We start from the raw sequence: 21919 nt of genomic DNA, 5'->3' as shown, positions 1-21919 counted from the left end.
AGAGCCAGACTGCCCCTTCCTCATTCATATAGTCCATCATATTTCAGAACGTTTTTCCGTGAACAATGGATGGGCTTCTCCCAGGCTCTGTCCTAGTAGACTGGGAACTGGAGGAGGAAGACCAGAGACCTCAGGGGAAATGCAGAACTTCTGTGGGCTCCCAGGGTGGTTCGGGGTGGGGTCTCCCAGTGGTCTTGCATTGCCCACAGATGCTGGTGTCCCGGTCTTCAGAAACCCCTCTGTTGACCAGTTCTCAGCTTGCTCTCCGGCTACAGGCCAGGGCACCATGGATGGCCACAGCGGCCCACTGCACAGCGGCCCAGGTCTGTGTGCTTGACTGTCTGCTCTGTCACAGTCGAGTGTGCTAGTGATTGCAGTATGTGTGTCACTCACTGTTCCATGGCTTTTCTGCAAAGCCACTTGTCCTGGTAGCTGCTTGGTCTGCTTGCTCCTCTGGTGCCTGCACCTAGGCCACCTCATCCTGGATACAGCCAGAGGGTTCTTGTCGCCCTCCATGTAGAACAGCTAAGCTTCATTCCCTTCCCTGTTCAGGGCTTGGGAGATGGTGCTCTGCAGGCCATCCTTCCAGAGACTGACTGATGGGAATGTGCTCTCGGCTTGGCAGACCCTAGTTATTACAGCCAGCCAATGCTTCCCTGCAGGTGGGGGGATTGCAGACTTCAGCATCCCAGCCATCATGACCTCCTGACCATACCCAGCAACCCTTAGAGTGCCTTCAGTTACAGTCCATCTGTCCATTTCTCGGACTAGCCTTTGGAGAAGGCTTCCCTCCAACCACTGAATCAGGCAGAAGCAAAACCCCAGGCTGGACCCAAGACCCCATGTTGTCTAACCTGTTCTGCCATTTTTATTGATCTAGGCGGGATTAAGGACACTGCATGACATTGGGCCAGAAATCCGGCGTGCTATATCCTGTGATTTACAAGATGACGAGCCGGAGGAAATTAAACGAGAAGAAGAAGATGTATTCAAAGTAATTATAACACATCTAGCTCCATACTGGCCACTTGGAAATAGTGGGGCAGGATTCCGGTCGGGACAGTTATGATCCACAGAAGAGTCTGGAGAATGCAAACCAGTTGCAGGGTCTAGAGGGGCTGGAGATTATACCCTCCCCATCCCCAAGGCCCTCTCCATTCACCAGCACCTCTTCTAGGCCAGGCCAGCTCTTTCTCTTGAGTTTACCCCTGCCCCCAACAGTCAGCTTTCAAGGAGCTTGGCCATGGCCACTGGCCAGTGTGGAGGAACATTCTGGGTTCTTCAGCAGCTACACACTCATTACCCTACCTCCCTGGGCCAGCTCCTTGATCTGCCTTTGGCCCTCAGTCCCCCAGGCCAGAGGGTATGCCCACTACCCCCCCACCTTGGGCCTGCCCACCAGCCCAGCTGGACATAAGTCCCCTCAACTTGGAGTGACCGGAAGAGCACAGTTGAGTGACAGCCGAGAGACTGCTCCCCAGCTCAGGAATTGGTAACCTTCCTCATTTCAGGGGGACCAACTGCCACGTGAATACATTCACCCTGACCACTGAGACACTCAGATTGTTTTACAGGGACCCTATGGAGCTTGCCTAGAATTTATTTTTCATGTAGAAAAAATTACCTGACATAGCTAGCCTGCATCAAATACTTGTTAAATTACCTGGTGTTGTCTCCCATTATTTTGCAGAGAAATGGTGCCCTGCTTGGAAACCATGTCAATCATGTTAATAGTGATAGGAGAGATTCCCTTCAGCAGACCAATACCACCCACCGTCCCCTGCATGTCCAAAGGCCTTCAATTCCACCTGCAAGTGACACTGAGAAACCGCTGTTTCCTCCAGCAGGAAATTCGGTGTGTCATAACCATCATAACCATAATTCCATAGGAAAGCAAGTTCCCACCTCAACAAATGCCAATCTCAATAATGCCAATATGTCCAAAGCTGCCCATGGAAAGCGGCCCAGCCTTGGGAACCTTGAGCATGTATCTGAAAATGGGCATCATTCCTCCCACAAGCATGACCGGGAGCCTCAAAGAAGGTCCAGTATTAAAAGGTAACCTTTAAAATGCATTTGCACTGGTAAAAATGTCTGCCTGTGTCGAGTCCGTCCTATGGAGCAAGGCGAGTCTTCTGTGCTCTGGCACACGGAGGAGACTCCCTGTAGACACTTGCATTAAAACCTGGGAGTACTGACAAGCTCATGGCTATTCCACCCACCATATATGTGGGACCCAACAGACCAGGGGCCACCTCGTGTCCTGCATCCTGCTGTATGGGGTGCCCCTCAAAGAAGAAGCTGCAAAATCCATGCTCCCTAGTTGTATCAATGTACCCTGGGCCAGGGGTTGGTGGATTTCTCCTGGAAAGGGCCCAGAGAGTAAATATTTTAGGCTTTGAGGACTATTTGATCTCTTGCAACCACTCAGCTGATTGAAAGCAGCCAGAAACTGGATTTTAAGTGGAGGGGATGATTGAGTCCTTATAAAACTTGGTGCGTGGACACTGAAATTTGGACTTCATATATTCACTTATGATAAAATAATTTTGTTTTGATTTTCTCAGCTCTTTATAAATATAAGAAGTTCTAGCTCATGGGTCATGCAAAAAGGGGTAGAAGCCCACATTTGGCCCCTTGAGTACAGTTTGCCCACCCCTGCTAGGAGGTAGCTTAGTAGCTGCACTATAAATGTCATTGGAAATGTTTAACTTTTGTCTTCTCCCTCCCTTCCACTGTCACGCCTTTCCTGGATAGAACTCGCTATTATGAAACTTACATTAGGTATGTGTTCCTTGCCTGTGTTTTTGTGTTAAATGCTGTGCTGTTGTGTTACCAGTTGGCCACTCTGAATGCTAAGGATTGAGAAGCATTTCTTTGAGCTATTAAGTAGCCTAATAGGTTTTCATAATTCAGAGCTGTGGCCTTGGGGAGGGTCAGAGATTTTTCTTCCTCTTAGCAAAAAAGCTTTCAGATCTGTAGCAGCATAGACTTGTTGCCACCAAGGACTCATGGTCACATGCCAGTTGTGCCCCTATAGAGCCCTGGGGAGCTGGGCAACTCTGGATGTTCTTAGAAGTCAGGAGTCTTAGGGAAAGCATGACCCAGACCTGAAGATCAGGCACAAGAAAGATCTCCCTGGGCATTTCTCCTGTAGCCCTCAACCTTCACGCCTGGGTTCCACCTGTTGAGCTGAGTTGAATTGTGGGTAGGACAGTTGTGTTGTCAGGGGCAGGAGGAAATGAGTCTTCTGGTTTTTCTATTCCCAGTAAGTTTGGGAGCCACAGGGCCTCAGTAGGGTGAGAGTGAGGAAGCACAGCTCTTCCTTTGGAGAGAGGGTGGTCACTGAGCCTGGCTCGTGCTCCTGAACCTTAAGGCCAGGAGGATCCATGTGTCAGGAAGATGGTATGACAGCCTTAGATCAGGACAGCCTTCCTTGTGATGCTGGGTCAAAAACTCTTTGGCCTTCCTGGTTTGCTATGGTGGGAGGTCAGTGGTGCAGAGGCCTCTCTGTTCCAGGTTCTGAAATCACATTGGGCTGGAGCTGGGGCAGTAGGGTGAGCACAGATGGCCTGGGAACCCTGGGTCTTTCCCACAGGACCACTGACCACTGTGTGCAGTACCCTGGGCTCATCTTCTTGCTTTGTTCTCCAAATTATGTCTGTGTCTTTGGTCCCAAAGCCTCTGGGCACAGCAGTTTGTTCCCAGTATTGTACAGGGTCCTGAGACTACATGCACAGCATCCTTGCCAGGGACCTGAGGCAGGTGCCCTGGGGAGAAGCCAGAGGAGCTCTGCGGCTGTAGGCACTGTGCCTCCTCAGGCTCTTAGACCTCTCTCCCGACTGCAGGTCTGACTCAGGAGATGAGCAGCTCCCAACTATTTGCCGGGAAGAAGCAGACATACATGGCTACTTCAGGGACCCCCGCTTGGGGGATCCCGAGTATTTCAGCAGTGAGGAGTGTTATGAGGATGACAGCTCTCCCACCTGGAGCAGGTGAGGCGCTCTGCCTGGTGCTGAGATTAGCAGGATGCACCCTGCAGCTGCACTCAGGGTTCCCCAGAAAAGCAAAGCCAGGGCAACAGCTCCAGACTTGGAGAAGAGGGAGGACAGGCATTTCACACCTGCTACCTGCTATTCCTCCAGGTACCTCTGAAGCCTTTCAGTAGGATTTCCAGACACCTGAGATGGGCCTTTCTGTCAGATCCCCATGTTCTGAGAGAAGAGGTTTTATTTAACTACCATGGGAGCTCCAACCTGGGGGAGCTCAGGTAGTTGAAGCCAACCTGAAGCTTGACCATGTTGTGGATGAACAGCTCTTATTTAGGGTGGCTGGAATAGGCACTGTGCTTCAGGACACACCCAGGGGGACAAAGGTCACCTGCCACCCCTTCTCTGAACTGCGTTTCCCTATTTGACCATGGCCAAAGGATCACCAGAGTAAAAGTGGTGCTGCTGTAAGGTCACATCTGTCCCTGGCCACAGGCTGACCCTTTCTCTTCTCCACATGGTACCTCCACCATCTTCTTCCAATGCCCAAATTCCACAACCACTGATTCTGAGCCAGATGGACCTCAGGTTTCCTTCAGGATCCTTGTCTTTGGGGTCTTATTCATACCATGTCCAGTGCATAGACAGTTAGTCATCTCTACAGGCCTCATTCCACCCTCTCTTCAAGGGTATGCACCAGGGCCTTGCTTTTCATTTCCCTGCTTGGAATGGAAATGTACCCCTTTCCCCCACACATACCAACACCCCACCAAAACCAACACCTTCTCACAGAATCTGCCACATGCTGCTGTCTTCTAGCCCAGTTCCTCTCTCCTCCTCAGCTTGCACTGAGTAGGGTGCTTACGGCCTTTTCTAAGCTCCTTGTGGGTGGAGAACAGGCTTCATGCATCCTGGTATCCCTGTGCCCATCCCAGGTCATGTCAAGCTGACGGGGCATCTGCCCTGGACCTGAGGCTGGCCCAGGGGTGGAAACTACCAGCATATGTCTTACCATAAGCCTCCAGTGCTGGGGCCCTTCTGCAATGGCCCTTGCTCTCCCTATTCAGAATCTTCCATGAAACTGAGGGCAGCCTGTTCTCCACTCGTCCTGCTGAGTGCAAGGGAGGTGGGGGTGGGGAGTCTGTCAGAGCTAGAATCTCATGTGCACCTTCCCTCTTGACTCTTCTGACTGCTAGGCGAAACTACAGCTACTACAGCAGGTGCCCAGGCAGCAGTATGGACTTCGAGTGGCCCCGAGGCTACCACCCTCCCCAGGGCTTCTGGGAGGACGATGACTCCCCTGTTGGCTATGACTCACGGAGATCTCCCCGGAGACGCCTGCTACCTCCCACCCCAACATGTGAGGCCACGTTTCTTGTTTTTGGTGAAGCCTCCCAGAGAATGGTGTGCCTGTCCCCTCACCCTCAGACTAGTCTTGCCACATCAGGGTCCGATGGTCCTCGAGGCCAGTGCCTCAGATGCTAAGGGCCTTGGCCTTCCTGTCACCGCACCCTTGATGGAGCTTATGCTGCTCAGCATTGCCCATGGCTCTTCTTGAGGACAGAGGCAGGCTGTTGCCCTAAAATTGCACACCGATGCTGGAGAAGGGGCTCTTGTGGGCGCCGCATTGCCCTTGAGCCTGGGGTCTGTCCTGAGAGCTGGGCAAGACAGATGTGTGCCTTTGTTGTCATCAGCTCTGCCCCATTCCACCCTGAGGAGCTGTCTCTGAGAGGGAAGGATTGGCTCAGTACAGAGCCTGTCTACAAGCCCTGCCTCTGAGGAGCACCTGAGGATTCTTGGTGTCCGTTTCTCCTCCAGTCCCTCTTCTGGTCCCTCCAGGGCTTAATCTCCTTTCCCTCCCTCCCTCTCAGGGAGGGGCAGGTAATGGCCTTGGTAGTCACCTCCAGGATAAATGTTCCTATTCTGGGGTCAGAGAGCCTGTCCCGATGAGGGGGGACTTCCTTGCTTTCCTCCTGCAGCAAGTGCCATGACTAGCACTGTCAGATGTGGGTCACCCCAAGCAAAGATCTCAGGCTAGGGAAAGAACTGCAGCCGTGGCCCTGCTAGTTTTTGGTGGGGCAGTTTCATTTTGGACATGTGGGTGTTTTGATGGGTAAAAGAATGTCCATTTCTGGTGTCTCTGGGGAATGAAGCTTAATTTTGAACAGGACTCTAATCAGTAACCAGAAATAACTGAGACAGCAGCTCCTGACTCTGCCTGCTGCCCCCACAGCGAAGAGCGTGATTGGGTGGTGCATGGGACTCTGTGCCTCATTCCAGCTGTCACAGCCTGCTGGGCCGTTAATCAGGCCCATTTCCATGGTTAATATTTAATTGTTCAGCAACAAACACATGCTGCTCAAAGGAGCCATTCTGTTTCTCATAAATACTAGATGAAGTGTGTACAGGTGAGCTTGGGTGGAGGGTCCCCTGTGTCTGTGGTTTCTTCTGCCTTCCTTTGACCTCAGCCTTTGCTTATTCACCCACACAGATGGCCCATGGACATGTGCACGGATGCCCACCACCCCATCCGCAGCCACGGAGAAGGGCCGGGCAGGCAGGAGCAGCTGCCCTCCTCACCTATAAGGGGGCTTGGTTTTGCTGTCCCTCAGCTCAGACCTTGGGCAGGGAGAAAATTGAGCTCCTCTGGCCTGTGTTCTCAGCCACCATGGGATGACTCCTTCCTCAAGAGATTGTTATGCAGAGCACACCAGATGAGAGGATCTGGGGACCGGTTTTAGACATGGAAATGTACCATATGCATGAGAGGGATTATTACTTTCCTGTCCCACCTGAACTTCTGGGCCTGCCACCAGATCATGGGTCCTAGAGGTTGTACTAACAGGCCCATCCCCTGGGTGGTGCGTGGAGGGAAGGCTTTCAAAGGCAGGAGGTCCCAGCAAGCCCTCAGAGGGTGTTGAGCTTGGCCCATTGTGGCCTTCTGTTTGATTCCTCTCCCCTGGGCAGTGGCCAGACAAGGGTTCAGCCTCTTTCATGACAGACTCCAGTTTCTAGAGCTTCACGTACAGTCCAGGCCTCTCAAGGCCAGACCCTGAGGTTTTTCAGTACAGGAATTAAGAGCATGTGGAGTTTTACTGGGGCCAAGAAATTCCCTGTGAGCTTGGAAAGCAGAGGGAGCACTTGAAATGATGCAGCTGCTGCCTGGAGGACCACGGGTGGGCTCCCTGCAGCAGCCCCATGAGGGTGGAACAAAGGCCTTTTGCTCAGTGAAAGGGCCTCTGATTCAGCCTGATCTCCTGGGCTCTATGAAGCTAAAAGTTACAAGTCGCCTTGTCATCATTCAACCTATGAGTGAACCTCCCTTCAAAATAGCTCCTTAATAGGATGGCCACATTCTCAGAGGTGTTCTTTGGCTCTTGGGAGGCTGGGTCCACGTCCAGTGATAATGTGTGCTCACTGCGTGGTTGAGCTGATGGGGCAGGCAGAATCCCTTCCTTGAGAGGCACAAACATGAGGCCTTGTGTCTGAAGGTGAAACAGGGACAGTGAGGAGAGGTCTGGAATTCTAGAATGACTCCATGAGCTTGTTCTCCATGATAATGTGTGACCGGGGCTGCTGACCCAACCTGGATATCCTTTGGCCTGCCTAGAACAGATGAACACTTACTACATTTTTATTTTTAAAAATACAACAAAACTTAGTCGGGCTGCTTCCTTCATCTTCCCCTCCCATCACTGAGACCTCACTACACCTCTCTTCCAAGTAGATGGTGTGCTGCTTCCCGGGTTCAACATCCGGGGCCACCCCTATTGCAAAGAGATGCTGTCCTGGCAGAACCCGCTTCACCATGCATGATGTGCTTTGACTTCCCAGCTCACCGGAGATCCTCCTTCAACTTTGAGTGCCTGCGCCGGCAGAGCAGCCAGGAGGAGGTCCCACCGTCACCTGCCCTGCCACACCGAGCGGCCCTGCCTCTGCACCTGATGCAGCAGCAGGTGAGCCACCCACCTGGCCTTCCTCTGCCTGGGTCCCATTGGATGCACCCTTCCCTTGGCTGCCAGCACCCAGAGGGAGGGAGGGAGGGAGAGAACCTACACATACAATCTGGTCTAGTCCTGAGAGCAGCCCTGCCCGATAGATCTTCCAGCCCACTCCACAGGAGCGCCACGGGAGGGGAAGCTGGGCCCTGTCTGATCCAGTGCCAGCTTCCTGGCACTGAAGGCAAGGCTGGGATAATCCCTGTCTCAAGGAGCCATAGCCTCTTGCCAGATTCCCCCAAATTGCCGCTGTTCTTTATCTGCTCTGAGAGGTAGTTCCTCTGTTAAGACACATTCATGGAGTTCTGTGGTCACAGGGATGGCCCAGGGAACTCCCTGCCCACAGGGAAGGTAGCTGGGCACAAGGCAGCCTGTGGCACCCACTCACTGGTGCTCTGCCTCAATGACAAGAGTATGGTTCATCATATGTCTGTTCATGGATTGTGGGGCACAGGGTGGTCAAGGGACTTTCTAGCACTCAGCCAGTCCATTGGTAGAGACAGGTCTTTGCAGGGTTCTTAACCCAGGGTCCTGAGCACATGAACACTCAGTGAGGCCAGTTCAGATTTTCTAGTCCAGTCTCTGCCAGCTTTTCACTTCTCTGCTTGCATGTTTTTGGGAGCAGGGTGAATACTGGGGATTGAACCCAGGGGTGCATATCTACTATACCACATCCCCAGCCCTTTTTTAATTTTTTGAGGGAGAGTCTTGCTGAGTTACTGAGGGCCTCACTAAGATGCTAAGGCTGGCTTTGAACTTGGGATCCTCCTGCCTCAACCTCCGTAGCCACTGGGATTACAGGAGTGCACCAGCACACCCAGCCCTCTACTTGCACTTTTAATGCTAATTTTTAATTGTTCTGTGTCATCAAGGACAAAGAACAAACCTTTAGAAGATCCAAGCCACCAGATGTTATGATTCTAGTAGGCATGGAGGTCTCTAAGGGCATGTGCTTCATGTGAACCAGGCCCTGGTCTTGTCTCAGCTGCCTCCATTGGGTGAACCTGTGCTGTTTACCCACAGGCTCAGGTCCCTCTGCACTGTGGGAATCCCAAGGCGGATCTACTGTGGTGAATCTGTAGGAAGCAGGGTTTGTGCTCAGTGCCACAGGACAGAGGACTGCTGGGCACAGGGTGAGCTGTACTGGAGAGGAGCGAGCCAGCTATTTTCCTCTGTGAGCTGGACTCCTTGCTTTTTCCTGAACATCCTCCAGTATTTAAACCCAGAGAGACCAGGTGGTATGTCCACACACCTCAACTTCCTGATTTGTCGTCATTCTGAAGCAACTGCATGATAATAACAAAACTCCTTGTGCAGTAATAGGAAACACATTAGGAATGACTTGGTGTAAGAGAAAACACATCTGTTAGGAACCCACAGTTCTTTTGACAGCTCACTTAATTTTCTTGTGTCCTTGGGAGAGGCTGCCTATGAAGCAGCACCCAGCCTCTCAGGGCCTCCTCCTCCCCACTCTCCTGTCTCTCCTCAGATCATGGCAGTTGCAGGCCTGGATTCGAGTAAAGCCCAGAAGTACTCACCAAGCCACTCAACCCGGTCATGGGCCACCCCTCCAGCAACCCCTCCATACCGGGACTGGACACCGTGCTACACCCCCCTGATCCAGGTGGAAAGGTCAGAGTCCCTGGACCAGGTCAATGGCAGCCTGCCATCCCTGCACCGCAGCTCCTGGTACACAGATGAGCCTGACATCTCCTATAGGACATTCACACCAGCCAGCCTGACTGTCCCCAGCAGCTTTCGGAACAAAAACAGTGACAAGCAGAGGAGCGCAGACAGCTTGGTGGAGGCAGTGAGTATGGACTTTAGCCACTGGGGCCTGAGAGCAGAGGCAGAGCCAGGAGAGCCAACCAGCCACACTCCACAGGAGGGGGCCAGAGCCTGTCCACCCAGTCCTGATACTCCTCAGCAGGAGGAATGGTGTGCAAAGCCTGAGCAGAAACGGCTAGATCTCATAGATGAGCTACACTGAGCTCCCTGCGAGCGTTTCTCCCGGCGCTGCCAGGCTGTACCCTATTCTCCCCCAGCGGGTTCACTCTGGAGCCGTGTGGGGCTTTTCAGCTTCCTGATGTTTTCAAAGCTAAAGCCATTCACACTTAGTCGTCACTTGTGAGGTCTGGGAAACGTGGTTGGGCGAGGTCCCCATGGCACATCATGCAGTTAGCACTTGAGTGGCTTTTTCTGCCACCTCTCCCCCTCAGCAAAGCCATGACATGTTGATGCCACCTTGTATCTTGTACAGGTCCTGATATCTGAAGGCTTAGGACGCTACGCAAGAGATCCAAAATTTGTGTCGGCTACAAAACATGAAATCGCCGATGCTTGTGACTTAACCATTGATGAGATGGAAAGTGCAGCCAGCACCCTGCTCAACGGGAACGTGTGTCCTCGGGCCAATGGGGATCTGGGTCCTGCCTCACACCGGCAGGACTATGAGTTCCAGGACTTCGGTCCAGGCTATAGTGACGAAGAGCCAGACCTTGGACGAGATGAGGAAGACCTGGCAGATGAGATGATCTGCATCACCACCTTGTAGCCTCAGCAGGGGCAGAGCAGCTCCAGCCTTTGTGGGGGAAAAGTGCCTCGTAGTTAGAAAGTTTAGGCACTAGTTGGGAGTAAATATTCAATTAGACTTTTGTACAAGTGATGTCATGCCTCAAGGAAGCCATAAACCTGGTAGGTACAGGTTCCAAGCGGCAAGCTCAGCAGCGCGCCAGGCGCTGAGCTCAGCAGCAGAAGGCAGATCTGGTCCTCTTGCGAGGGCGGGTAAGGCCAGAGCAGTTCCTCCTGACCACCCAGATGGGTGCTGCCAGGGGAGTCCAAGTCTCACCGCACCCAGGGTGCCCGAAGGAGCGGTGGGGAAGGTTAAAGGTGATGACGATCACCACACCTTGTCATTACCTCAGCCATCAGTCTAGCATATCAGACACTCACTGGGCCCAGCATATCCATTTTTATACCCCAAACACACTGCTTCCTGGTTCCTGTTTAGCTGTTCTGGAGGACAGTGTCAGAACCCCGCTACCAGCGATCATCATGAGAGGGGAGTGGGACCTCATAGACAAGGTTTTCTGCTATATGACGCCAGTTTACATAAGAGAACGTCACTCGGATGGTCAGTTCCGACTGTCGTGCTTAAGGGCAACTGTAAACTGGAAATAATAATGCACTTGCAACCAGGTAAACTTAGATACACTAGTTTGTTTAAAAATTATAGATTTACTGTACATGACTTGTAATATATTACAATTTGTATTTGTAAAGAGATGGTCTATATTTTGTAATTATTGTACCGTATTTGAACTGCAGCAATATCCATGGGTCCTAACAATTATAGTTCCCCACTGAAATCTAGAAATTACTAGTATTTTTACTTGGGCTATAGAAAGGTAGACAAAATAGAGCCAATTCTCACATATTCAGTGAAAATCCTTTGGGGGTAAAATTTTGAGTTCGAAAGAACTTGACACTACAGAAATTTTTCTAAAATATTTTGAGTCACTATAAACCTGTCTTTACATAAGTATACAAGATGACTACTTGCAGTTTTTTTCTTTGGGCAAGAATTCTATGATTTTGATAGGGTACTTTTATCCACCAGGGGTTGCAATTATCTGTTTGGTTTTACTTTAATAACCCTCTGATAAGTCTATTACAGAGTAGGTCAAGCTGGGCTACTCTGCCCTGGTGCAGGCGTAGGTTTATTGCCTCAGCTGCCCACACAGGCCATTTCTGCAACTCTGCTGCAGAAATAATTGCACAGGTGAAAGTAGTATGTCTGCTCCAGTGCCCTGGGGACTGGTGGTGCTGGGGTGGGGGACGGAGGAGCACTGTGGTGACCCTTAGGGTCAGAATGTCGGGGTCTGTACAGATTATGCTGTTGCCTTTTACAAAATGTTGCTGTGCTGTGTTCTCTTTGAGGGCTTTTATATGCAATTGAATGAGGGCTGAAGTTTTCATGAGAATGTACTCCGACTGTATGTCCTGGAAAAAGCCAGTTTTGGATCATTAGAACTGTCAAGGCTTCCTTTTCTGTTAACAGAATCACTCCAACGTCATTACGTGACCTTGGCAGGGATTCCCTGCAATCACAAAGACAGGTAGCAATTTTGGTTCAAACTTTTTTAACTAGTACGTAGACAAACTGTCAGAATTTTTTTTTTTTTTTTTTTTTTTTTTGTAAATAACACTTTGTTATAAAGACCTCACAAACCTCTTCTTAAGACATTCTTACTCCAGATCTGGGCAAAAACACTTCAAGGTTTGTAAATGACTATTTCCTGACAGAAAGCCTTTTTTATTAAAATGCAAACTGTTCTTCAGAATGAAACTGCGTAATAATTTCATTGTCTTCGGGAGCTCTCCTGGCCAGTGAGAGCTGCGGGGCAGGCGCTCTCTGGGCAGCTCTGCACACAGGTAGATTTTTCCTCGTCCTCAGCTCCTTCGATGCCCATGGTAACACCAGCCACAGAGAGCGCCACTTCTCCCAAAGGGCTACACCACTGTCAACATTATCTGGACTGTCTCCACTGGGCTTTGGTATTACTGTGGGGCTGCACATCATCAGGTCAAAATCACCTCCCAGGACTGCATGTTCTGGAACAGGTGACAAGTGTTTTCTGAAGTCAGTACTTAAATGCTGGCGTTGATAAAGGCTGCACCACTTCCTGGTATCTGTCTGCCTGGTCCAACCTCTCATCTAATATTAAATTTCTCTTTTTAAGAAAAATCTGAAGTTGTAGAGCATGGTTTTTTCCCTTTGTTTTAGGAGAGTTTTAAGATTTAATATCTCTACTTTCTGGACCCTCCCCTAAACGGTTTTGTATTCTCAGGAATAGTATATTTCTTTAACCTTGTGTAGAAATGGCGATTTTGATTCAACTGTAAATCAACAGTGAGAACCATCTTGTTCTTGTTCAGCATGTGGACTCTAATTCCCAAACAGCTGGATTCCCGTTTGGCCAGGTGACAGGTCCTAGCTCTGGTGTGTTGCAGAATTGAGTGAAGGCCAGGAGGGGTGGATTTGGGGGGACTGAAAACCACTCATTGCAAGCTGTGGCTCTGCCTACCTGGGGCAATGGCAGCTAGATGCTCACCCACTTTACTAGGGGACCCCACTCTTCAAAGAAGCCAGAGATGTTTATTTCACAGTCTAAAACGTCTGTGCCAATTGCATTTTCCCACAGGCTTTTATTTATAGGGTGGACTATTTGTTAAAAAAAAAAGGCTAGCCACAGAGCTGATAGCACATGCGGAACACCAGTGCCTGACCTACAACTTAAGGCCCAGCTGTGGCTTATTGAAAGGTTCTTTCTTCCCTCCAGGGCCTGGGAGGGCAGTGTGGAAGGAGGAACAGGTTTGGGTGTTGGCTTCTGCCATCAGAATGGGGTGAGGAGGGTGGCTGGAGAATATCTGGACGCATGAACGAGAGGTATCTTTTTTTCTGATTTTCAAGGGGGAAGAAACAAAAATTGTCTCAGCGCTGATGTCATGTTAGTTTATAAGTGGAAATATGAAAACAACTTTTGGGCTGAGGGTTAGGGTTTGGCTGGAGTGAAGAATCTATTTGAATTTATGGAAATCATTATCCTGCAGCCTGCAGTGGAAGCGGAAAGGCTGTGCGTTGGGGCACCTCAACTTCCACTCCTGGCACTCACCATTTCTAGTCATGCTGGCTGAGGCTCCTGGCCCTTCCTCGATCTGTCCCTCCTATCAAATTCTTCCCGTGGTGTGAGTACGGTCATCTTCCACGAGGTGAGGCTCCTCAGAGCTCTGGCCATGGATACCCTTCTGACTCTTTGAGCAGTCTTCTGCTGTTAGGTATGATAAGCTTTTTGACAAGAGGCTCAGCCATCGAAGTTGGCCTGGTTCCCCACAAGTGAGCACTGTCCTACCTACTTGGGCTCCCTCAGCCCTCTCTTCCTCATGGCAGTGGAATTTCCAGACAGCCTGTTGTTTGGATGTGGGCCAGTGCTGTGGCAGCAGCCACATCTGTTTGTCAGGGCTCATGTGAGGAACTCTTCAAGTCAACCTTGTGCCTGAACCCCAACAGCAGTTTCCTGGTTTGACTTCTGTGGGTTCTGGACACATGACACTTGCTGTCTTATCTCTTGAAATGTGTTTCCTTGTGCGATTATGTGGAAACCGCCTCACCATGTGAAAGGAGGAGAGGGGCCTGATGGGCTCTTATCACATGTCACTCTGCTTTATCTCAAGATACAGCTGCTTTTGTCTCAGAGACTGAGACACCATGGGATGCAGAGATGTTGGAACTAAATGACTTGTCAGCTGCCCTATCTACGTCAGTAAATTCACAGTCAGCCCTGCAACCAAAACGTACCCTTCCCTGAATCAACACGACCTCTCTGACCGGATGGTAGCACGTGGCCTAGCTGCCATCTGAGTCACCAGAGGATGGATGGCTGCTGAGAGGACCCTCTAACTTTTGAAGAGAAATCTCTTAGCAGATCTAGAATTTTCTTTCTTGATCTTCTCTTGGAACAGAGAAAAAAATACAGGTAAGATTAAACAAGAACTGCCTAAAGTTTTAAAAGGAATATGTATGATGGTTTCTTTCTGTCCACCTTTCTGGAAGGTTTTTCTCAGAAATGTTAAGTTGCAGTTATTGGGCCTCCAAGATCTGTGAGCTGCCTGGAACCCCTGGGTTTCCCCCTCCTTATTCTGGGCCCAGCACTGCAGGTTTCCACATCACTTTTCTTCCCTCCTATCCATGGAAGATTTGCACGGTTTAACTAAAAGCATTTTGAATTGATTTTTCTTTTCATTCGCAAGCCTATGGGGTGTCACAGTTCAAAAATAAGTTACTATATATATTAAATATCAAAGAGCTTTTGTAAATGCTCCTTGTAGCTATCCCCCTCCCTCCAAAAACTCAAATCTTCAATTACTGTTTCTTGTACTTAGCTGCTTTTCTATCACTCTCAGCACCATTCTGATCTGTTCCCATGAACGTCCAGAGAATAAGAATTTGCCCTGTCTCTGTACTAGAGCCCTGGGAAGCAGCCAGAGCTTTCCTGACAAAAGAGGTGACCTGGTATGTGGGGTTGGCCCTAGGAGTCTGTGTTTCTTGGTAATAAGACCAAAGTGCCTTTCCCTCCTTGAATGAGGTCCAGAAAGCCTTTCATCGGGACTGTTTAATAAGAATCAGAACACTATGGAGGGGGGCCCTCTCACTGACAGTAAAATCAGGATTAGGGAAAGACAAAAGTCAGATGGCAACTTTCCCTCTGCCCAGGGATCCTCAGGATTCGGTGCCAGCCTGGGCTGAGCTAACACCTATGACTTGCAGCCTCGGGTAAAGCTCAAGACACAGGATGATACCCTTCCTTGGGGGGCTCGGTGCAAGCTTACCACATCTGGGCAAACCACCCTGTCCTCTTAGGGGGAAGCCTGGAAGAAAGCATTCTGCTCGAGGCAGCAGGACCCCGCGTTGGAGAAGACCACATGGATAAAGAACGAGAATGTGGCAGTTCACGTTTCCCTATCACCTCCGCTATCCTCCAGGAGGCAGGGTCTCAGGCTGCACAGTGGCCTTCCCCCAAAGGACTATATCAAAATGCTGGAGGAGAACAACTTGACATACTGACTAGAACTAGTCTCATTTCCTGCGACATTATCCAGTTCTCAGCCACCGAGTAGGGCTACCTAGGTCCCAGTGTTCCAGGTAGCTTCTGGCAACATTTGGAGGAAGGGCGGCTGATTGGTCCTGTCAGCGTGCTGGGGGCCTCTCTGGTCATCCTGAGGCAGTGGCTGTCTTAACGCTGGGTGTCCAAGGTCTTAGGCTTGTAGACAGGAACATCCCTGTCCCAGAGTGCAGGCTGCCCCTTAATGATGTCGGCTGCTTTTTCTGCAATCATGATTGTGGGGGCGTTCAGGTTGCCACTGACTATGCTGGGCATGATGGAGGCATCAACGACCCTGAGGTTTTCTACCCCCAGGACCCTGGTCTTTGGGTCCACCACGGCCATGGGATCGGAGGGCTGGCCCATCTTACAGGTGCATGAGGGGTGGTAAGCACTGTCAGCTTTTCTCCGCACAAAGGCATCTATCTCCTTATCCGACTGAACGTGGCTTCCTGGCTGGAGTTCCTCCCCCCGAAAGGGAGCCAGGGCTTCCTGTGCAAAAATTTCCCTGGACAGCCTCACACACTGACGGAATTCTTTGATATCTGTTTCTGTAGAGAAAAGACAAAATGAGGCCCTCCCTCTTACCATGCTGGCCTTCCTGGAAAATTCCAGGTATGCAGAGGCTCAACCAGCCACAGGGGACAAAGTTCACAGACATGGAAGGAAGACCAAGTCACCAGGTGTGTATCACCTGCCCACAACCATTCTAGATGGGCAGCTTCTGCCCCAGAGTTGGCATGGGGGCTTTCACAGCCACATGGTAGCAGAGGCAGGCTCTGTCCAACAGAGGCGCTCATTTTGGCAAATAGGCAGGCCTGGTATGGTGAGCTGCTCACACACTGCCAGGTGTCCCTGCACCTCTCACCTGCCAAGTGAGGTGCTGGGGTTACTTCACCTGGCCCAGGACATTGTGCCTCCAAGCTTATGGCCTAGGGTGATAGGGCAGGGACAAATGAGGATCCTATAAAGGCATTTATCCAGCCTAAGTCGAGGGGAGATACCAGTAGCTCCTGAATTACCTGTGGACAAGTAGTTGGGTTGGATTATTGGGTGGTCCTGGGGATTTTTACTTCTCAGTTTGAGCCAGCCCACACTTGGGCTCCGCATAGGCCCCACGTGTACCTAGGAGAGTTCAGAGGAGACATTGACCTCCCTCAACCCAACGCAGTAGCTTGGAGCAGTCCTTGGTTTCCTGTGGGGTAAGCCAGCATCAATTAAGAACAGATACAGTCTGACACATATCTGGCCTGCATCTCGCCCTACCTCCAGGAATCCCTGTTCCCTCCCAGCTTTACACTCCTTGGTACACAGCCTGTCTTGCCCATGAATGGTGATGGGACCCCAGAGCCCCCTCCTCACACTGATCAACTCCTCCCTTCCATACAAAGATTCTGGGCTGCCACTTTTCTCTCCCCATTGACACACTGAGCCACTGGAGGGCAAGGGTCTGAAAGCCCCATACTGGGGAGGAGGAATCTGCCTAGCAGTGGCTCCTGAGCTCACCTGGTAAGCCTCCTGCTTGGTGGGGACCCGGCCATGATCAATCACTTGGGATGGCAGGAAATGGAACTGAATATCTGGGTGGGAGACCCCAGGCTGGCTGCGGATAAACCCACCCGTTTCCAGATGGGATGTGGCTCCGTACCCTGAGTATCAGAAGAGGATAAGGCAGGCAGAACAATTGTTCCTGGTACCTTCCCCCCCTCCTCCTGGCCCTAAGCTCTATCCATAGCTGCCGCAGGTGGGGTCACCCACACCACAGCTTTAAATATCAACCATGTGCCTAATGGGGGCTTCAGCTGCCTATTGGCCCCTCCCACCTGGTTCAGGGTATAGCAAAGGAGTGGGAAACAGTCTGAGCTGGGGAGGATTTCCAAGAAAGGTCCCCTGGTTGAGGCAGTGCCGATTCTGCAGCCCAGTACCAAGGTCTTCTCTCTGCCTTGTTCCACGTGGGGGTCCATCCCCACCTGCCTATAAGAAGGGCAGCACCTGAGCATTCTGCTTGAGTGGGCACTGTGCTAAGGGCTTCAGGCCCTCATACCAGTCTGTCAGGCAGGAGCTTAGGGCTCAGGTAAAGGGCCTAATTCAGCTTCAAATGGAAACCTGAAGCCCCTCGAGTCCTTGCTTAGCTCCTCGGGAAGGAGAGCACAATGCCCACAGCTACCAAGGTCACAGAGGAACCTGCCTACCTGTGAATCTCCACAGCCATTCCAGTCCAATGCAGATCTTCCTCAAGGGCTTCTGGGCTGAGTGGAGGGTGATGGGGTGGCTGCAGGCCTGTTGGATGTATATCTCCAGGTGGTCCTGCAGGTTCTGGCCAACTCCTGGAACGGGAGGGAGTGGTTAGGGAAAATGGCTACCATGGAGGCTTAGCTGGCTTCGAACCCTGTCCCCCTTTCACTTATCTTCTAAGCCAGCTCCTGTCTGGCCCCTGTGTCTCAGCCACCCTTCCTGCAACTCCAGCCCTCTCTTGAAGCTGCCTGCCTTGTCCAAGTGGGAGGGGCTGGCTACAGATCCATGCCCAGGGTCAGGAATGTCCAGGGCAATCTGGAGACCCTTGGGTTCATGGGAAAGATGTGTCAGTTTCTGGAAGTAGTAAGGGGGGAGGCTCACCAGGCAGGTGGCACACCACAGGGATGCCCAGTCTCTTGAGGTCATCTGCATTCCCAATGCCTGAAAGCATGAGCAGCTGTGGAGAGTTGATGGCACCCCCGCTCAGGATCACCTCCTTGCTGGCATAAGCCTGGAAGAGGCAAAGAACCACCCAGTCATATCTCCTGAGAGCCAGCTATTCTCACAGCTCACCGACCAGCACCCCACTCCAGAGCCACAAGAACATGGCCTTGGGATGTACTCATGTTGGGCATGAGGATGCTGCAGTCACCACCCTAGAGATCCTGCTCACAGGCCCAGGAATAAAGGGGGAGTGCACTGTGTCACCATTTGAAAGTAACCTGCAAGTGCATTCAGGGTATGTTCAAATCATGGACCTAGCTCTAGAACATTCTGTAACAGTGGCCTTAAAAACAGAGGAGGCTGACAATCACAGCTTAGAACCCAGCCTCCACAACTCTGATCCTATCTCAAGGGCTCTGATATAGCAACTAGTGTGCCCAACTCTTTGGGTTCCATCCCAAGTAGCAAAAAAATAAAGCAGACGGGGGCATTTAAATGAGGTGAATGAAAACAGTCACTCAAGTAGTAAAAGCATGCATGCATGGAGCCAAACCAACCTGGTAAGTAGAGAAAAGCACACTGCAGCAGCACAGCATTCAATCTCATTTATGGGTTTTAAGACATCTAGCATAAACCTGAGGTGGGCATGGCATACTGGTACCAGAGAATCTTCCTCCTCTCTACCAGCCACAGCCTCCCTATGAGGCAGAGGAAATCCATCTCTTCTGTCACTCATCAGAGGGACAAGAGCATGTGGCTGGGGAGGAGGGCATGACTTCTGCCCAGGCTGCCAGGTCACTGCACATTCCCTTCCTGTGCTCTGAGCTAACAGGGGCCCTGCTGTAGTTCACTCACCCGGTGGCTCTGGCCATTCTTGATGTATTCCACACCCACAGCACGGTTGCCTTCAAACAGCACCCTGCTCACAAGCGTCTGGACTTCAGCCCTGAGGTTGGGGCGGTTCAGTGCCGGGTGCAGATAGGCAGAGGCTGCACTCCAGCGCTTGCCTGCAGGACAGAGCAAGATCAAGTATAGCCCCTGCTCTTTCCCTGACACTGTTGGAAGGCTGGGGAAATGATGAATATGTCCTGCCTCTGCCTGTGCAAGGCCTGTCTTCAAAGTAAGGTTGAGCCCTGAAACCCTGCCCAAGTCGACAATTACCCGAGATCCCCTGGGCACAGGTGGAAAACCATCTTTTACCCTAACAGGATGACAGAGGGGTCAGGACCCCGAGTTGAGCCCTGGCCTTGCTTCTGTCCTACACGCTTCTGCGTCAGTATCCCAGTTTATGAAAGAGGGTGCCACTGAAGAGGGCCATGTGCTCCTGATGCCTCTCTGTACCTCAATTTCCTCTTCTAGAAAACTCTGAGCTCTTGGTCCAAGAAGCCCATTATCCCTTGTCCACACCACCAGGGCCAAAGTGATGCCATGTCTCTGGTATTAGGGTACATTCTGTAGCATCTGGGGGCCAATGTATCACCTACTTTCCCCCAATACCATTTTACCACACTTACTGATCCCAATAGGGCTAGAGAGAATGGGCCATGATAGAGTACAGTTTAGGAGGTGAGGACAGCGGGGACCCACGCTACCTTCGTGGATGGTCATATCCATCCAGCCAAAGCCCTCCTGCTGGAAGCCGTTCATGTCGTCGGTGAGAGGGTAGCCAGCCTGCTGTGCCGCCTGCAGGAATGCCAGGTGCAGCGGGTGGCCTGTCTTGCCTCTGGACACACGCAGTGGGCCATCGCCGCCACGGTACTGGCTGGCACCCAGCTCGTGGCCCTGTGCCCTGCGGAAGTAGGGCAGGCAGTGTTCATAGTCCCAACCTTCAGCGCCTTGGCTCTGCCAGCGGTCGTAGTCCTTAGCGTGCCCACGGATGTAGACCATGGCATTGAGGGATGATGAGCCACCCCAGACGCGGCCACGCGGCCAGTACAGTGCACGCCTGTCCATGGCCGGCTGCGGCTCTGTGTGATAGTACCAGTTATACTTGTCATCACACAGGTTGTCCACGAGGGCTGCGGGCATGTGGATCTTCCATAGGAGCCGCTTGCTCCCAGCCAGCACGTCCTTGGGCCCTGCCTCCAGCAGCAGCACCCGCTCTGCAGGGTCCTCGGTGAGCCGATTGGCCAGCACACAGCCCGCCGAGCCTGCGCCCACCACCACGTAGCTGTGCTCATCCCCGATCTGCGAGCCAGTGCTAGTCCGGGCTCTGCTACCCGGAGGCCCTGGCTGCCCCAGGGTTGCCCATGCCAGGACTCCCCGACGGCCCAAGCACCCTTGGCTCCAGCCTTGAAGGATACGCCACATATTTCAGCTCAAGTCTTCCTGTCCACGGAGGGGAATGGGACAATCCACTTTTCCTAGGACAAGAAAAGGGGCTTTAAGCATCCTAATCTGCGAGCATGTGCAAAAATCAGACCAAAGCTGGGGTGGCCATACTGGGACAGCAAAAGTCCACTGGAAGGTCACCAAGGGCCTGCTCTGCATTGGTTGGGGCCAGCAGTCACCCACAGTCACTTCTAACGGCAACTGAGAAGGAGCAAAAAATTCCATATCGAAGTAGGCCAGCCAGGACCCACTATCACAGGGCTTGGGTAGCAGCAGGGGTACCCTGAAAAGATTTTCCTGTGACATTGTGCATGAACCAGGAGGCCGAAAGTCTGTCTACTGGAAGGCAGAAGAGTGAGCTTTCCAGGGTGGGAAAGCAAAGGCACCTACACTCGTTCACTGGAGACAGTTGCCAAACCCCTACCAGGCATGGTATTTTTCTCTAGTGATAGAGGAAAAAAAAAATCTGCTTCCAAAACTGATATTCTGGAGCCAGGGAGGAGAAAAAGGCATAAGTAATGGAAGGAAGGGTCCCCAGACTGTGGAGCTCATAGCCTTTGACTTGAGGGACCACAGGAGCAGCAGAGAGGTTTTAAGAAGGGGACAGGGTCAGAGAGACACTCTTAAAAGATCACTTTGTAGCATACTACTAGAATTTTGACAGGGAAAATGCAGTAGTATTTGCAGGGTCTCTTCCACAACAATGTTAAACTCAAACCCAACATACTCAGTAGAAAAGAATCAGGGTATGCCTTCACAACCTCCAGTAACAATACTGGAGAAAGCCCACCCATAAGGTACAGGCCCAATGTGTCTTCCCAATACAGAAGTTGACCTAGTTACGAGAACTAGGAACCCCCAAGAAAATTCTGATAAGCCCTACCTTGAATCTTGTACCTCATAAATACAGCCTAGCACTAGAGGCAGGGTAAGAATACAGAGAAGACGACTCCTTTCTCTTCTCTGTGCCAAGGCACAGGAGGAAGAAGGCAGGGGCTCCCCACAGTCCTGTCTGAAGCAGACACACTGAGAAGAGCCTCTAGGCCCCCTCAGAGCCCCCCACCGCTCAACTCCCAACTAACAACCTGATGGAATAAAAAGTAGGAAAACCATCTCGGCCTCCACTGTCCTGAACATGTGAGGCTAGTATTCCATACAAAGTTTTTAAAAGATAAATGACTCCCTGTCAAGAGAGAAAACAGTCAACAGAACCAGACCAAAGGATGACCCACTGGATATTACAACCTTCAGACATTAAAAG

At 51.3% G+C, this 21919-nt stretch overlaps 2 protein-coding genes across 28 annotated transcripts in view; one reads left to right on the top strand and one right to left on the bottom strand.

Annotated features, from left to right (window-relative positions):
* Cacna1d (calcium voltage-gated channel subunit alpha1 D) overlaps window positions 1-12734 on the top strand; it is a 315967-nt gene extending 303233 nt beyond the window's left edge. For 23 of the 27 annotated variants that reach the window (XM_005317204.5, XM_040289735.2, XM_005317206.4 and 20 more), the window contains 8 exons: window positions 881-994; window positions 1691-2058; window positions 2758-2784; window positions 3849-3995; window positions 5186-5349; window positions 7824-7945; window positions 9477-9797; window positions 10248-12734. In XM_005317204.5, the coding sequence (XP_005317261.1) occupies window positions 881-994; window positions 1691-2058; window positions 2758-2784; window positions 3849-3995; window positions 5186-5349; window positions 7824-7945; window positions 9477-9797; window positions 10248-10541 (1557 nt within the window). In that variant the 3' untranslated portion in view covers window positions 10542-12734. Of the gene's footprint in view, window positions 1-880; window positions 995-1690; window positions 2059-2757; window positions 2785-3848; window positions 3996-5185; window positions 5350-6480; window positions 6626-7823; window positions 7946-9476; window positions 9798-10247 lie in introns of those variants that run through there. The other 4 variants (XM_005317208.4, XM_078038411.1, XM_078038423.1 and 1 more) reach the window with 3 other exon arrangements.
* Window positions 12735-15144: 2410 nt separating this feature from the next.
* Window positions 15145-21919, bottom strand: part of Chdh (choline dehydrogenase) — a 29360-nt gene continuing 22585 nt past the window's right edge. Inside the window, exons 3-9 of the mRNA XM_005317211.5 lie at window positions 19920-20690; window positions 19183-19334; window positions 18265-18394; window positions 17841-17975; window positions 17155-17297; window positions 16671-16773; window positions 15145-16199 (exon numbers count right to left, since the gene is read on the bottom strand). Of these exons, the coding sequence (XP_005317268.1) occupies window positions 15781-16199; window positions 16671-16773; window positions 17155-17297; window positions 17841-17975; window positions 18265-18394; window positions 19183-19334; window positions 19920-20637 (1800 nt within the window). The 5' untranslated portion in view covers window positions 20638-20690 and the 3' untranslated portion in view covers window positions 15145-15780. The remainder of the gene's footprint in view (window positions 16200-16670; window positions 16774-17154; window positions 17298-17840; window positions 17976-18264; window positions 18395-19182; window positions 19335-19919; window positions 20691-21919) is intronic.

The sequence above is a fragment of the Ictidomys tridecemlineatus genome, chromosome 2, assembly GCF_052094955.1.
Source record: "Ictidomys tridecemlineatus isolate mIctTri1 chromosome 2, mIctTri1.hap1, whole genome shotgun sequence".
Lineage (NCBI taxonomy): Eukaryota > Metazoa > Chordata > Mammalia > Rodentia > Sciuridae > Ictidomys > Ictidomys tridecemlineatus.
Note: the sequence above shows the minus strand (reverse complement) of the source record. Positions and strands in the feature narration are given on the sequence as shown.